This window comes from Parasteatoda tepidariorum, chromosome 8 (assembly GCF_982258835.1).
Source record: "Parasteatoda tepidariorum strain Cologne lab strain chromosome 8, Ptep-v5.0, whole genome shotgun sequence".
Classification (NCBI taxonomy): Eukaryota; Metazoa; Arthropoda; class Arachnida; order Araneae; family Theridiidae; genus Parasteatoda; species Parasteatoda tepidariorum.
In genome coordinates, this window is record NC_141762.1 from 19,414,160 (window position 1) to 19,429,493 (window position 15,334).

General features: G+C 28.4%; 3 protein-coding genes across 3 annotated transcripts; 2 read left to right on the forward strand and 1 right to left on the reverse strand.

Annotated features, from left to right (window-relative positions):
- The first annotated feature begins 101 nt into the window (after positions 1–101).
- On the forward strand, positions 102–6,178 carry LOC107442505 (single-strand DNA endonuclease ASTE1). The gene is made up of 3 exons (XM_087149930.1): positions 102–201; positions 547–728; positions 4,157–6,178. The coding sequence occupies exons 2-3, from the start codon at positions 568–570 to the stop codon at positions 4,758–4,760; spliced, it is 765 nt and encodes a 254-aa protein (XP_087006056.1). The 5' UTR covers positions 102–201; positions 547–567; the 3' UTR covers positions 4,761–6,178.
- LOC147805771 (single-strand DNA endonuclease ASTE1-like) lies at positions 4,961–6,046 on the forward strand. Its single transcript, XM_087149474.1, has one exon. It carries the CDS (start codon positions 4,961–4,963, stop codon positions 6,044–6,046), a length of 1,086 nt encoding a protein of 361 aa, XP_087005600.1.
- Positions 6,179–8,087: 1,909 nt separating the features above from the next.
- Positions 8,088–14,819, reverse strand: LOC107442506 (uncharacterized). The gene is made up of 4 exons (XM_087149931.1): positions 14,754–14,819; positions 13,448–13,564; positions 11,099–11,203; positions 8,088–8,947 (listed from the first exon to the last, which is right to left on the reverse strand). The coding sequence occupies exons 1-4, from the start codon at positions 14,759–14,761 to the stop codon at positions 8,794–8,796; spliced, it is 384 nt and encodes a 127-aa protein (XP_087006057.1). The 5' UTR covers positions 14,762–14,819; the 3' UTR covers positions 8,088–8,793.
- Positions 14,820–15,334: the final 515 nt, after the last annotated feature.

Below are 15,334 nucleotides of genomic sequence, written 5' to 3' on the forward strand. Positions count from 1 at the left end.
AAATACATTATCGACAGATAAGGAAAACAAATGATTAAACCATTTCACAAGAGCTGTCTAATTCGAACAATAAAGGTGATGAAAAGCATGCAAGTGACAGCTTCGGAGATAAGAAAATAGTAACTGCGCACAAATAGTTTCTAAATGAGTTTCAGTTTGTGTTCGGTTTTTTCAATCTTTAGTTCGTAATTCTAACAGCGAGTTTAACCCTTTCGCGCCGACTGTCACAAATACGTGACAGCTTAAAACCGTATCAATTAGGGTACAAAGATAAAACTGGTAATCAAAGTAATTCTTTAGCAGTTTATTTGAGGGCGGGGTTATAATTGTTTGATTTATTTAATTTACCATTATTTAGTTCAAAATAAAATTATTTAGTTATACTTTAAATTAATATTGATTATATATATGATTAAACTAACAATAATTAAAGTAAAAGCAAAGTAAGTCGGTCAAATTAGCAAACGCCTTCATTTAAGTTACCGTTTTTTGTTTATTTACATCCTGATTTTGTACGAATGCTTTTAAGAATCACCCGTCCCCAAGGGGTTAAGAAAATCGTAAGAGATGGGTGTGAGAGGTTTAACGAGTTTTATTGAGGCTCACCCGGAACTCACTAAACCCCATAGACTCCATGATTGTACGGTGGTTATTGATGGAAATAATCTGATTCATTTTTTGTATTCCTTTTATAAGATCAATTGTGCTTACGGAGGTGATTACAACACGTAAGTAAAGCTTTAGAATTTTTCGCTTATTAATGAAACTTTAAAAATATTCATTAAGTTTCTTTTATCTACTTTTAAATCGGATTGAATAATAAAATAAAAAACTGGAGGAAAATTTATAGGTTGTAAAATGAAGTTTATTAAAAATAACCAATAGTAAGCTGTAACCTTTCTTTTATACTTAAATAACTAACTTTTAATCTCATAATTTTTTCTGACTTACAAATTTTTCATCAGTTTTTCAAAACATTCTTGCTGTGAAAAGGGTATTCCCAAAGTTTTTTAGAAGTAAGCAAATTTTATAATTTTTGAAAGAATAGAATGTCCATTGAATTAAAGTCTATTGAAATGATTTAAAGTCTATTGTTCCAAGTCTTAAAATAAGGCAGTTTTTAATCGAAAATGTTTGTGAACACTTTCCTGGTGTTTCTATATATTTCGAAACTTGTTATTAGTGAAAAACTCAGTATGTAGTTGCATGTTATTCACATTGGGCATATCTCACAAATATTTAATTTTGTATACAAATTAATGAACTTGCTATCCAGTTGTTAACCAACAACTTTTCATACGCAGAGTGGGATGTATATTTAGCCTTTTTCAACAAATATGCAATGTATTTAAACGATTTAAAATAATTTTTATTAGGGATGATTACAAGTATTTACAATTACAATTTGAGTTATAATTACAATATATATATACAGAGCCGGATTATACCTTTCGTAGGCCCTAGGCACAGAGCCGGATTATACCTTTCGTAGGCCCTAGGCATAGCCGTTTTTGGGCCCTCCCCTCCTTCCCCCACTCCTCCCCTCTTTTCAAAATATATGCTAAAATTTTCTTGCATATTTTTTTTTTTTTACATTTTTATTAATATGGATTTTAATTTACGAATTTGTTTATCGAACTTTATCTGCCTTACCGACGAGTGTAATGCATAAAGTAAGAGAAAAAAGAAAGGTACTCCTAACTTTAAAAAGAAAAAAAAAATGGTGGAAATATAACATTTAAAAGAATAAAAAAATTTACAAGTTTAGACAAGAAAAACAAGTTTAAGAAATACAAAATTCTCATATTTATTTTTTAAAAATAATTACAATTCCTAAATTAACTTATATAAGCAAAACCAATCATTAAATAACGCAATATATATCATACCTAATTAAACGGGGGGGGGGGTAAACAATAAAATAAAAGGAAAACTTATTAATCTAAATCAAAACACTTGAAAATTATCGAACCGAAACGATAGTTAAAAAAGGCACTAGCATAAATATTAAAACCCGGAACAAGGCAAGATCAACGGAATTTAAAGAAAAAAAAAAAAAAAAAAACCTAATGATAAAATTTATGAATAAAAAGAATTTATTGAGTGCGAAATTTATCGTGAAAAGAAAAAAAAATCAAACGTAGTGGAATCAGAAAAACAAAACTGTTTTTCTGATTCCACTACGTTTGATTTTTTTTAAAAATTTTTTTCTCCCAAGTTTTTCGTAGGCCCCTGAATTTAGTAGGCACGTGCCTAGTGTGCCTATAGGTTAATCCGGCCCTGTATATATATATATATATATATATATATATATATATATATATATATATATATATATATATATAAAAGAAAGAAGAGTAAAGAAATAAAACTACTATTTACAAATGTACATGGAGCAAACGCGACAAGTTTACAGATTCATTTTTATTAAACAAGTACGCACTTTTTTCACATGGAGCCTATAGTTATTATTTCTTTCAAAAGTATGGATTAATTTTATAAATAAAGTGTACATTTCTAACTAATTAACGATAACATATACGCAAAGAGATTCTTTTATTATGTGAAAGAGATTATTGTTTAAAGCTTTTTTTTTTTTTGCATACTTCTTGTCGAAATATACAGCGTAACGCGTAATGGAATGGGAATCAAACTAGTAAACTCGGCTGGTTTGACATTCGACATTAAATAATATCAAATGTTGATATCAGGAATTATTAATTAATAAGTTTGTATTCAACTAACGATATTAATTAAGGAATTAAAACTCGTAGTCTGCAAAAAACTTTGGTGTTAGGGGGTAAGCTAAGTACATTAATTAGATAACTGTAGTTATAGATTAAAAAATTGTAATTGACAAAATAACAATTGTTTTAAAGAATTAATGTGAATATGTCACTAAAAATGTGCTTGTTTTTTAAACAAAATATTTTTGGAACTAAGCGATTAAATCGATTCTCCAGCGCATGAGAATATGTGTTGTCAGTAAACAAACAGACAAAAAATGAAAAAATAAATGAAGCTATAGCAGTGAAAAAGTATATAAAAATGTGACTATTATAATGCTACTGCAATACTAAAAATGGTGGCAATTTCGCTTTAAAATTTTTGACTGTGTATTATTAATATATTTATATATAATATGTCCTTAAAAATATTTATAATTGCTTTTTGTTTATTACACAAAACTTAGCTACCTATGTGTTTATTATTATACTTGTAATTTTTTCAGACATTGAATTGCTTTTAAATGATTGAAAACCAGAATAGAGACACTTTCTCTTCTTATTAATTCCGATCATCACGTTTCATTTTATTGTATTACTCTTTAATCAATTACCTACTACTCAAAACGTCAGAGAATACGAACTAAATGCACATTGTTTACCGATACTATTGATGAAATGTAAGACTTTAATAGAAAAAAAAACCTATAATAGTTTTGAGTTTTTTTTAATGCAGAGTTTTTTTGAGTTTTTTTTAATTTACCGATACTATTGATGAAATGTAAGACTTTAATAGAAAAAAAAACCTATAATAATTTTGAGTTTTTTTTAATGCAACAATATACAAAGTTACATCGATAAATTTTGTCACTAACAGCAAAATGAGAAGAATATTAGCCGAGGCTCTCAAATATTATCTGACACCGATCATAATACACCGATCGAGCTTTTCTCTTGAGAGGCACGTAAAAGGGTAAGAAACATCCTAAAAATAGTATCCTCAAAAAAAAAAAAAAAAAAAAAAAAAAGAGGAAAGGGTAATTGATATTTTATCGGTATTTCTAATATCCAATCAGAAATACTGAAAAAAAGTAATTAAGTGCCCCACAAATTTTAACGAAAATCGCCAAGATCTCATTTGGGAAGAGAAAAAAAATTGCCCCAATCGCTTTACATAAGAAAATAATATAAAGGTTTGCAATACAGTCTTAAAGTGGCATAGTGAAAAGCCTTCACTTGCCGATAGTACTTAATTCGATAATATTAAATACTATCGACAATATTAAGGCAGTTTTGAGCTTTTTTGAACCCTGATATGCGCATCAACATATTTGAACAAAATAATGTGCATAAAATAAAAAAAGAAATTTGTAACATAGTATTTTTTTTATAGTGATTTCGAAATAAAATAAATTTTCTTTTAATTTCAGATTTGCCACCAAATCAGAGTCTTATTTTTCAACCTTTAAGGAGTACAACGTGAAGCCAGTTATCGTCTTTGATGGTGGTCTCGATAAATCCGATCTAACGTTTCCAAATCAGATGGAAAGATGGAAGGACAGAATCATTCGAGTGGAACAAGCATCTGCTACAGGCAAAAGTACTCATCCTTTTCTTCCAACAAATGCAATCGAAGATTTCAAAAATTTTCTTTTAAATCTTAACATTCCATTTACACAATGCGAGTACGACAGTGACGCTCAAATAGCTGCTTTGGCGAACCATTTCAACTGCCCCGTTCTTAGCGACGATGGTGATTTTTTCATATTCGATGTCATAAATGGTTATATAAAACTCTCTAGTTTCAGTAATTTTCTGGTGCAGACATCAGAAGACAAGAGTACAAAATATTTAACGTGCAAAATTTATCATTTAAGTACATTTCTGTCGCATTATCCGTTAGTGGACAAAAGCACTTTACCACTTCTGGCTTGTATTGCTGGCAATGATTATTTTAAATTCATTAAAATAAAAGCAATAGCGCAACAAGTTTATCCTATACAAGGACAGAAAATACCACAAATTCTGAAGTGACTCAGCAATCGTAAATACAATGAAGCTGTCGAACAGTTGTTGCATTATATCCACACAGAAAGAAGAGAGAAATTCAGAACATTGCTGGAGCATTCCGTGAATTCCTATCGGGTAGAAAATTTCGATTTATCATATTTATTTGAGAAAAACAGCCCTTCGTGTGTTACCAAATCAATTTTACACTCAAAACTTGTCACTCCATGTGGTACGCCATTTCCCAAAGAATATATAATGAATCATACCAGCGGAAATATACCACCTTATTTTTTAAACGTGATGAATTTGCACCGAATTTTAATTCTCCTCAAGTAGGAGATCTCCACGAGCACGGTAGCTCCAAGTGCAGTCGTTTTGTTCGTCGAGTTCTTTATGGTGTTCTTTTTCAACATGAAACTTCTAACTTTGAATATCATGAATTAGTTTGCCTACGTGACGTCTGTGAATATGACACATATAAAGGAATGGAAGTATGTTTCAAAATAAAACCTTTATTTGTGCTTCCTAGTGGAAAAACCGTCCCTAAACTTCACGAAATAAAACTTATGAGCAAAACAGACAGACTGGAGATTTTAGCCGAGGTGATGGGTGTTAAGAAATCCTACCTTAGAACAATTCCTCCCAATTGGCAACTTTTCTTCGGGGTCATCAATTATTGGCTGCAACACTGCTCACCTAAGCCTACCAAAGAATTCTTAGTAGCTTTATTGTTAAGCCTTATTTACTTCAATGTACTATTGAAACCGAATTTAAAAATTAACAGTGTTAAAGAGAACGCTTTTGATGACCTAAAAAGAATGTATTCTCTACTTGATAAAATCACATCTAGCGAGTCTATCTCTGTATTTACAAATTTGAAGAAATATGCATATCGGCGTATTTTAAATGGGAGATTTGATGTCTCCGTGATTCAAAGTTACAATCAATTGCAAAGTTGCTTAGCGTATGCAATATCATTGAATAAACTGTTGGCATCGCCGTTAAAATCGCCAAATATCAGTGAAATCTTTGAAGGCACCGTGTTACATAATCTGACCAAAAAACTTACAGCGGTTCCTGACTCAAAAAGTTTCATTAAATCTTTGTTGGGAGATAGAACACCGTGTTATAAAATTTTTTTCCTTCTTTTAGAGAAAGTATTACAAAACGTTTCTAACGATTTTCCTTGGGAAAAGACAGTTAGAAAAGTAGAAAGTTCAAAGATAAGAACTTCTAAAGTAGTGCTTACTCTTAAAAACGACATAAGCGTTTCTAACAAATTTGAATGTTTAAATATTTCTGTGGACTGATAAGAGCTGTACAATTAAAACTTAAGATTGCTCTGACTTTGGTGAAAGGATGCTCTTATTACCAGAAGACACAATTATCATGTCTATTATGATTGGGAGCCATGATATTTAGATAAATGTTGTTTAATATAAGTATTATAGTACTTTTTTTGTAACATATTTGCATAATTTTTTAATATTTAAGTTGTTTTCTAACTGTGCTGAATTAGAATATCTATGTTTAATTTAGATTTTTTTCAATTATTATTCGCTCAGGTATGATACTTGTTACCTTTGCTGGAATTTTCTTAATTAAACTGTGTGCACAGTGTGCAAAAAAAGAAAAAAGAGAAAATGGAACACTATGAATAACTTTTGCTCTAGTGATCAGATTTTCACATACTAGGACTCAATCTTACTGGTCAGACTTCAAGGCCTTCAAGAGCCTCAAATACACCTCAAATATACTAAATAATTAATATTTGATATTGAATGATAATGATATTTTAAATTACGAAATCTGAGGCAAAAACGTACTTTCTTTGAACAATTTTTTCCCCCGACAGATTCTAAACTCTGAAAATATAGAGGGTTGCCGTAATCTGGAAATTATGATTCCATTAGTTTGGAGCTCTTTAATGTTAATTTTACTTTCTGCTTATTTAGCTATATATCGAGAAATTTTATGGCAAATCGAAAACTTTTTGCACAGAATTTTAAAATTCGTTTATTCAACGAATAATTCCACGCGAAAAAAAACTTTTAGTTAACATTTATTATTTTACTTAATAACAGTCTAAAAATTTTTGACTTGCAAGGTATGCAATCTTTTTACGTCATTTTAAAGAATGTAATTTATGTGACAAAATACAAAACTTGAAAGAAATGATCGTATAGTACTCGAGAAATCAAGTTTTAACTATACGACTTTTTTAAAATTTGGTAATTCAAAAGCTATTCTTTTTCAATTGCTCTCAAATTTTGTTTTTCGCCATTTAAGATTACATTCTTCATAATCATGTAAAATTTGTATACCTAAGATCCATTCAATTCTATATTTATCAGGCTATCATTAAATAGAATAATAAAAAATAGTAAATATTTATTGAAAATTATTACTTTTTTTTTTAGAATTTTCTTTGGATAGACCTATTTTATAAATGGGGTTAACATTTTTCGATTTGCTATAAAAGTTCTCGAGACATGGCAAAATATACGAAAAGTAAAATTAGCATTAAGGGATTCAAACTTTCGACTCATCTTCTGACCAAACTATTGACACCCTATTTTCCAGATTGCTGCTTTCCTCATATTTTGGGGGTCGGGATCCGAGTCGGTTGAAAATAAAGTTATCTTTAGTCAGGGAAAGCACGATTTTGTGTCGGATTTCGTATCTTAAATTAATGTCAGATATGAAAGTCAGACTTTCCAACCAATAAACTTAAGTCTTAGCACGTGAATGTCAGAATATTAGATCAAAAGTTATCTAGGATGTTCCGTTTTTTTAAAATTTTGTGCACTGTACCCTGTTAGAATTATCATTCTAAAATTACGTAAAGTAACCGATTAAAAGTTGAAGGCATTTCTAATAATTGTCTTCGAATTCATCTTTGTTGCCTCCAATTAATCAAACATGTCTAGTTGTTTATTACATTCACCTTCCTGTAGTGTGATATGTCAGATTTCGACACTGCTTTTGGTTATTTTCTCGCATAAATATTAATTTTTACCCGCAATGTTTGTGTTTTTTTAATTTTCTCTTTTGGTAAAGAATCTAAAAATACATATAAGGACCGCTAGCGAAAGCAAATTAAGGTGTTTCAACAGTTGAATAATACAGCTAAAATCTTTACAAAATTTAGCGTTAGGTATTCAAAAATTGAAAGGTTTGAGGAAAATGTAATAATAAGCCACATTTTCAGATTGTGGATCATTTTCAGATAGATAGTGAAAAATATCTGGTTTTTCATGTAGGCTATAAGATTTTTCTGCGTATTAAGCTGTTATGTTGTCAACAGTGGCGTTAGTATTAGTTATAATTTTAAATATGACATAACATCTTTTTTTTTTTTTTTTGTCTTTTTATTTTTTTTTTCGACAGTACAATATTTGATTTAAAGAACAAATAATAATATAAATCAAATTTTGGTATATAATAGCACAACAAAGTTCAGATTAGCGAAGTTCACAATGACTCAGCAAAGTTCATAATTACTTAATAAAAGTTCATAATGACTCAATAAAGTTCATAATGTCTTCATAAATTTCATACTGAAGTTGCAACGTAAATAACTACTAATCCAAGTTCTTAATGACACAGGAAACATTTCATTTGCATTTCATAATGACGCAAAAAAGTTCATAATGACTTAGAAAAGTTCATAATGACTTAGAAAAGTTCATAATGACTCACAAAAGTTCATAATGACTCAATAAATATCCTTGTGTCTCAGAAACGTTCATAATGGCGAAGTTCATAATGACTTAATAAAGTTCATTTTGACTCCACAAAGTTCATAATGACTCAATAAAGTTCATAATGACTCAATAAAGTTCATAATGACTCGATAAATGTCATAATCATGTAGCCCATAATGACTCATTAAAGTTCATGACGCAATAGCATAGTTCATTATGACTCAGGAAAGTTCATAACGACTCAACAAAGTTCGTAATGACTCATAAAAGTTCATAATGACTAGATAACGTTCATAATGACTCAATGGGCTTGGTGGTGACTCAATTCAGGATAATGGCAATCTCATAGTTTACACTCGCTTGTAACAGCTAGTAAAAAGCTGTCTCATGAAGGAGCGAAAACCCTTCTTCTTTTGCGCCAAGCGCTTCTTCACTTTGGAAGACTCCGCCAAAAGTCTCTTTTCTCTTAAATCAATAACATAGGTATGAGGACAACCATCATTTCTAAAATTAAAAGAAAAAATCATTAATAAATCAATAATATAGGTATGAGGGCAATCTTCATTTCTAAAATTAAAGGAAAAAAGCATTAATTAAATCAATAACATAGGTATGAAGGCAGCTATTTACTCTAAGATTAAAGGGAAAAATCAGATTAATTAGCTAAACCTTACCTGTTTTCTTTTTATACAATGCTGCATTAAAGTGCTTTTCCGAATTTGATTGAGATTGACATAAATTTTAAAGTTTCCTACTTTTCAAAAAATTTTCGAGCTTTTAAAGTTTTAACTTGTTTTCAACTTCTTATTCTAGTATTTTGTTAGAGCCACCCATTTTCTTAATGTACAATCTTTAATTTCTTTGTTAGGAAATCAAACAACAGGCGTTTATAAGGCAAAACAATTCCGCAAAACATAAACGAATACGAATAAATATTTTTTAACAGCGAAACTATTTTAAGAATTTTTTTTTCATATGCACGAGAAAAAAAACAGTAAGTGCATGTGCTATCTTAGAAATTAATTTTAACTAAGCAAATTGTTTCACTTGCACATCTTGAAAATATGTTTATTTGGCATATTATTTTTATCCACCCAATTTATGACCATGAAACTAGAAAAAAAATATTTTTAATTCTGAAAAAAAAAAATCTAATTTTTTTCTAGAGCAATATAATTTTCCTACTAGAATAATGTGTTCAATTATTTCAAAACTCTTCATAAACGATATCACACATTGTTTCAATATTTTTGAGATTTTTTCACTTGTCACAAACTGTCACAGTTCATTATATATCCTCCATTTCCCTTGTCATTTCCCACGTCCCTTGTCACAAAACACATGCACATCACATACTTCCAGGCCCGAAACTAAGCACTTTTGTTTAAAATCATACTTGTGTGCATTAATTACATACAGTATTAATGATTGTATGTATACTTAATTTATGCAACATAAGAATGAGTTTTATATTAAGGAAAAAATGTATTTTCTTTAAATTCGTCTTGTTCTTTTCAGTGTAAATCAGTTAAATTTAAGCTACACTGTTAGAAATTTCACTTGTCACAAAGACACAGATTTTTTCACTTGTCACAAACTGTCACAGTTAATCATATATCCTCCATTTCCCTTGTCATTTCCCACGTCCCTTGTCACAAAACACATGCACATCACATACCTCCAGACCCGAAACTAAACACTTTTGTTTAAAATCATACTTGTGTGCATTAATTACATACAATATTAATGATTATATGTATACTTATTTAATGCAACATAAGAATGAGTTTTATATTAATGAAAAAATGTATTTTCTTTAAATTCGTCTTGTTCTTTTCAGTGTAAATCAGTTAAATTTAAGCTACACTGTTAGAAATTTCTCGGAAAAAATGGTTAAATAGCAATTTATTTAATTTTTATTTAACCACATTCAAATAAAACAGTCAAATAACCGTAAATAAAAGGTATTCAAACTGTTAACTGTGAGAAGAACCGTTTATTATAGCTTTCACCTGAACAACCAGAATTTTATAGCGCCAACAAAACAAACCTAATGAAGCCACATAGTTCTTTACAACTGCGTACGTGTTATAGCCTTATTATAGCCAATCTCATGACCGACAAAACAAGAGTTCGAGTCCGGGAAGTGAGCCGGGTTTGGAAAATTTTACCTCTAACGGAAAAAAAAAAGAAAAAGAAGGAAAAAAAAAACGGTGTTTCAGGCTGTATTTCATAATCATAAATTATCAAAATGCTAGATGAAATATTTTTCACTTATTTTGATCTAAATTAATACAAAATAATGAGAAATAGATTCTAAAGAAATTCTGCTTCAAAGGGTTAAGTTTCGACAGTGTTGATTAGTGTGAATTCATTAAACAATTTTAAAAAAAGCAGGTAGGATTTTAACTCATTACAGAGTGAAAAACTGTATGCATGATGCGATACGAATTATCAAACCACGAAGAAAATTATGTCAATAAAAAAAGCTTAACTGCTATTTAAACTGAATAATTTAAAAATAACAATTAAAAAATAATAATTAAAAATTGCTATTATATTTGGATGACAATAGTTTAAATAGAATATTAATTATAAATTATACTCTTATAGTAAACACAAAGATTTAAATAAGATAAAAATTGTTTTAATTACCTCTTTATAGTAGCACCAATATCAATGGTGCCTATCATTTCTTTTGGTTCTTCCAAAGTTGCCTCATCCTGTTTTATTTCATCAATCACATCATTAGGTTCAGTGCTAAAAATATATAAAATAATATATCTTTACGTACGGTAACTAAAGTCAAAGTTTTTTTCATCATTTTGCGGGCTCAAATTATTAATAATGTTAGCTTCATGTTTCATGTGTAATCATGGTAGATTTATACTTCATGTAAGTTTATGTTAATGTTGTTAAACTCAATATTTTTTCATCTTTGTAACAAGAATTAGTACTTAATTTATTAATATTAATTATTTAAATGTTGTTATGCTATTTAACATTATTTTTCGAATAAAAAGACAATAAAAAATTCAAGTCCTAATTCCAAACTTAAATATAGTTTTCTTAAAGGATGGTAAAAAGTTTCCTTTGTGACCCTACCATTTTTATTTATTTAATTTGAAACTGTGAATTCAGTTAAAAAGAGTTATTTTTCTTACTCATAATGTGTGTTAAAATATTAATAAATTTAATAAGAACTGTTTTCTTTTCATTGGAAAAAAATTAAAATTATTATATACTTTCTTGCTCAGTAAAACTCCTATTAATGCATATTCTGTTGATTCAAGGAATTCTCAAATAGCTAACGTTCATCAAAAATAGTTAAATGCTAACAATTGAAATACATTAAAAAATTATACTTTATACTGATAATCATAATAAAACAAATATTTTGAACAGAATAAGTGAGAATTTATTAATAACAACCTGATTACACTACATTGTTAGAATTTTCATTCTTAAATTACGGCAAAATAACCGACAGTAGTCTGTCTTTTCCCATTAACCGTAATGTTTACGATAAAAAACATTTTTTACCGTTATGGCTTTGAAACGTTTAGAACTATTATGATTAAAGACCTATGAATACAAAACTATGCGGGTTTTCAACCATTTACAAGTAGCATGTTTTCAAAACCATAAAAAAGAAATTTAACTGGACGTTGGAGGTAGGCTTTTCGTTAGATAATGGGCATTGGAGTAAGGTTGTGGTTCAGTTGTGTTTATCAAATGAACCGTGGAATGTAATTTAATTAGTTTATTTGGTTATTTCACCTATCATACGAGATAGGAAATGTTAGACTTTTTTGTGCTAATCAGCTTTATTCTATTCTATTCTATTGGTGTATAAAAATATCGTATTGTAATCGTTTAGAGTCATAAAATTGGAAAATTGGGGAGTACAGGACACTGGAAACTCTTCGTGTGTTGAAGGGAATGAAGGAAATATTGTGGCATCAATGCTGAGACTTGATCCCCGTTGTGTCCATCATAAGAAAAAACTGATTAGTATCCAATATGTATCCAGATTCAGGGAACTAAGTGCCATCATTAGGTGGGCCTAGTTGGTGCGATAAAATCCGAGTTGCTTAAGCTTATTAGGTGAACGCAGCTAATAAATGGTTTTTCTCATAGTTAAGAATTTGAATACCATCCTTATTTGTGATTATTTCACTGTTTTGCCTGAAAATGGTAAAACAACAATTAAATAAATTGTTATTTATCCATTTTTCCAAAAAATTTCTAAGAGTGTAGGATCAGAATCATTAGAATAATTTATTTGATTCTGATCATCAACAAGTGTTTTACATATTCTCTGCTTCAATTTCATCATCCGAATCAGACTGTCTATTACTAAACAGTAATCAGGCACTTGTTATAACTTATATTTAAAAAACTGTATAGTGTATTTTGCTTCCTTCATTAAAAGGTTTCATAGTTTAAACTCTAAAGTAAGGTTTCTATCCTTTTTTTAAAAATAGTTTTTTGAATCATACAAAAAAAAATTTGTTTTCATTGCATACTCTTTTTTTTATATCTATTTAATGCTTTATTTTAGTTTTTATAATTTTTTTAATATTTTATAGTTTTAAAATATTACCGTTTTTTTTTTACTTAATTCAAAACTATAATATGTGTGTAGAACATAATTTAATAAGAGTTTTTTTTTACGTAAAATAAAGGCAATCATTCTATATTCTCAATTGGAATAAAGCCAATTGAAATCTTTCATATGGTTTCATTAAAATAAAGCCAATCGAATGATTGAAGATTTCAACTCAATTGAAATCATCAATCTTTCATACATATTTGCTCGTTAGAACTTCCTTAAATTCAAACTGTCGTGTTGATTTGTGCGTATTTATATATCGTTTAGACAAACCGAAGGTAAAATCAAAATAACAAAAATCGAAATACAAAAAGTCTTATATAAAATAGTTTTACCCTTATTAAAATAAATATTTAGAAATTAATAAGATGAAAATTATTTATAATAACCTGATCACAGTAGGATCAGAATCACTGGAACCATCTGATTGATTCTGACTATCCACAACTGCCTGATTAGTTTCATTCTCTGATTCAATTTCCTCCTCCAAATCAGACACTCTATCACTAAAATTAACGAAGAAAAATAAGAAAATTGGAGAAGAAAAAGTGTTTATTTTTTTATCAGGTTCTTGTTGTAACTCATATTTGAAAAAATAATAAAGCTGGTTTTGCAATATTCATTCAAGTATTTTATAGGCTAAATTCAAAAGAATGCTTATTCACTATGTAAAAAGATTTTTTTTTTGTAGAAGAAGCTACTAAAATACGTTTAATATTAATATGCTCACATCTCTATAGTCAAAGGTAAGTTTTCTTAAGCCATCACAAAAACTTATTTATTGTTGAATACCATTTTAATCTATCCAATTTAGAAATTTGAACAAACGGAAAATGGTAACTTATTGAAACGGTATTATAAGTTGTATTTAAACTATAATAGATAATAATAAATGTTTTGAGAATTTTATTTTAAGCCAAGAAATCATCCATGTATGTTTTTGGTCCGTGAAACTGAGACATTTTGTTGTATAAAAAGCTACAGAAATACGTTAAACATCGATATGCTCATTTCTATATACTTATAAGTAAGTTTTTTTTAAGAAATCATAAAAACTTACTTTTTGTTGCATACCATTCTTATCTATAAAATTTAGGAACTTTATTTAATTGAAAAATGGTAGTTTCTTTTAATCAGTAATATAAGCTGTAAACTATAATAGATAGCAATAAATTTAATTAAGAATTCTCCTTTTCTCATAAGAATTAAGCCAATTGAAATCATTCATATACATTTTTGGTCTGTAAAACCAAAGAACTATAATTGAAGAATTTTATTGTAAAACAAGCTAAGGAAATACGTTAAACGTTGATATAGTTAAAAGTAAGTTTAAGACATCTCAGAAATTTTTTTGTTGAAAATGATTTTTATCTACCCAATTTAGAAGTTTGAATTTAGTGAAAAATGTTTTTTTTAATAGTTATATAAACTGTATTTATACTATACTAGATATTAAGAAATTTCAAAAGAATTCAGTCTTTTTCATAAGAAATGAGCCAATGGAAATCATTAACGAACCTTTCAGGCTAGTAAAAACAATTTTAAATTGTTGATTCTTAGACTTCATATTAATTACACAAATTATAAAGAAAGAAAGCAGATAAATGAAACACGTAGAAAATTAAATTAAATACTTGTAAACTTGTTTAATTAAATTTTATGATAAGGATAATAGCCAAAAATACTAAAACCTACCTAATCATAGCAGGTTCACAATCATCAGAACCATCTATTTGATTCTGCTCATTTAGGAATACCTCATGAGTAGGACTGGGCGATATTAGAAATTATATATCGTGATATATCGTCTGTTTTGCATCGCGATATAGCGATGTATCGCGATATAGTATTTTTGAATTTCATTTACTTTAAGGCACAGAAAGTCAGATTTCTATCAAGACTTCATACGCATATTGATTTAAATCAATTTATAAATTTGAAAATATATATGTTTTGCTAAAGAAAGATATCAAATAAATTGACTAAGATGTACAAATCTTACTTAAAATATTTATTGAAAAAATGTGTGTAGATACAGAATGAAATATTTGCACTTCTTTATCGTTTATAAGGTATAAGCAGTCTTAATTTAAGTTAACCCCTAAAACACCCTTAATGAAAAAAAATATTGTTATTAAACAAAAGCTGATTTTAAAATTTCAAAATATATTTTAATTAAAATAAAAGTTGGATTGACTAAAAGCCGAAGTTTAAAATTAAAAATGTTCGAATTTTAAACTGAAAAGTAAACATAAGATTTGTAATAATTTCTTAAA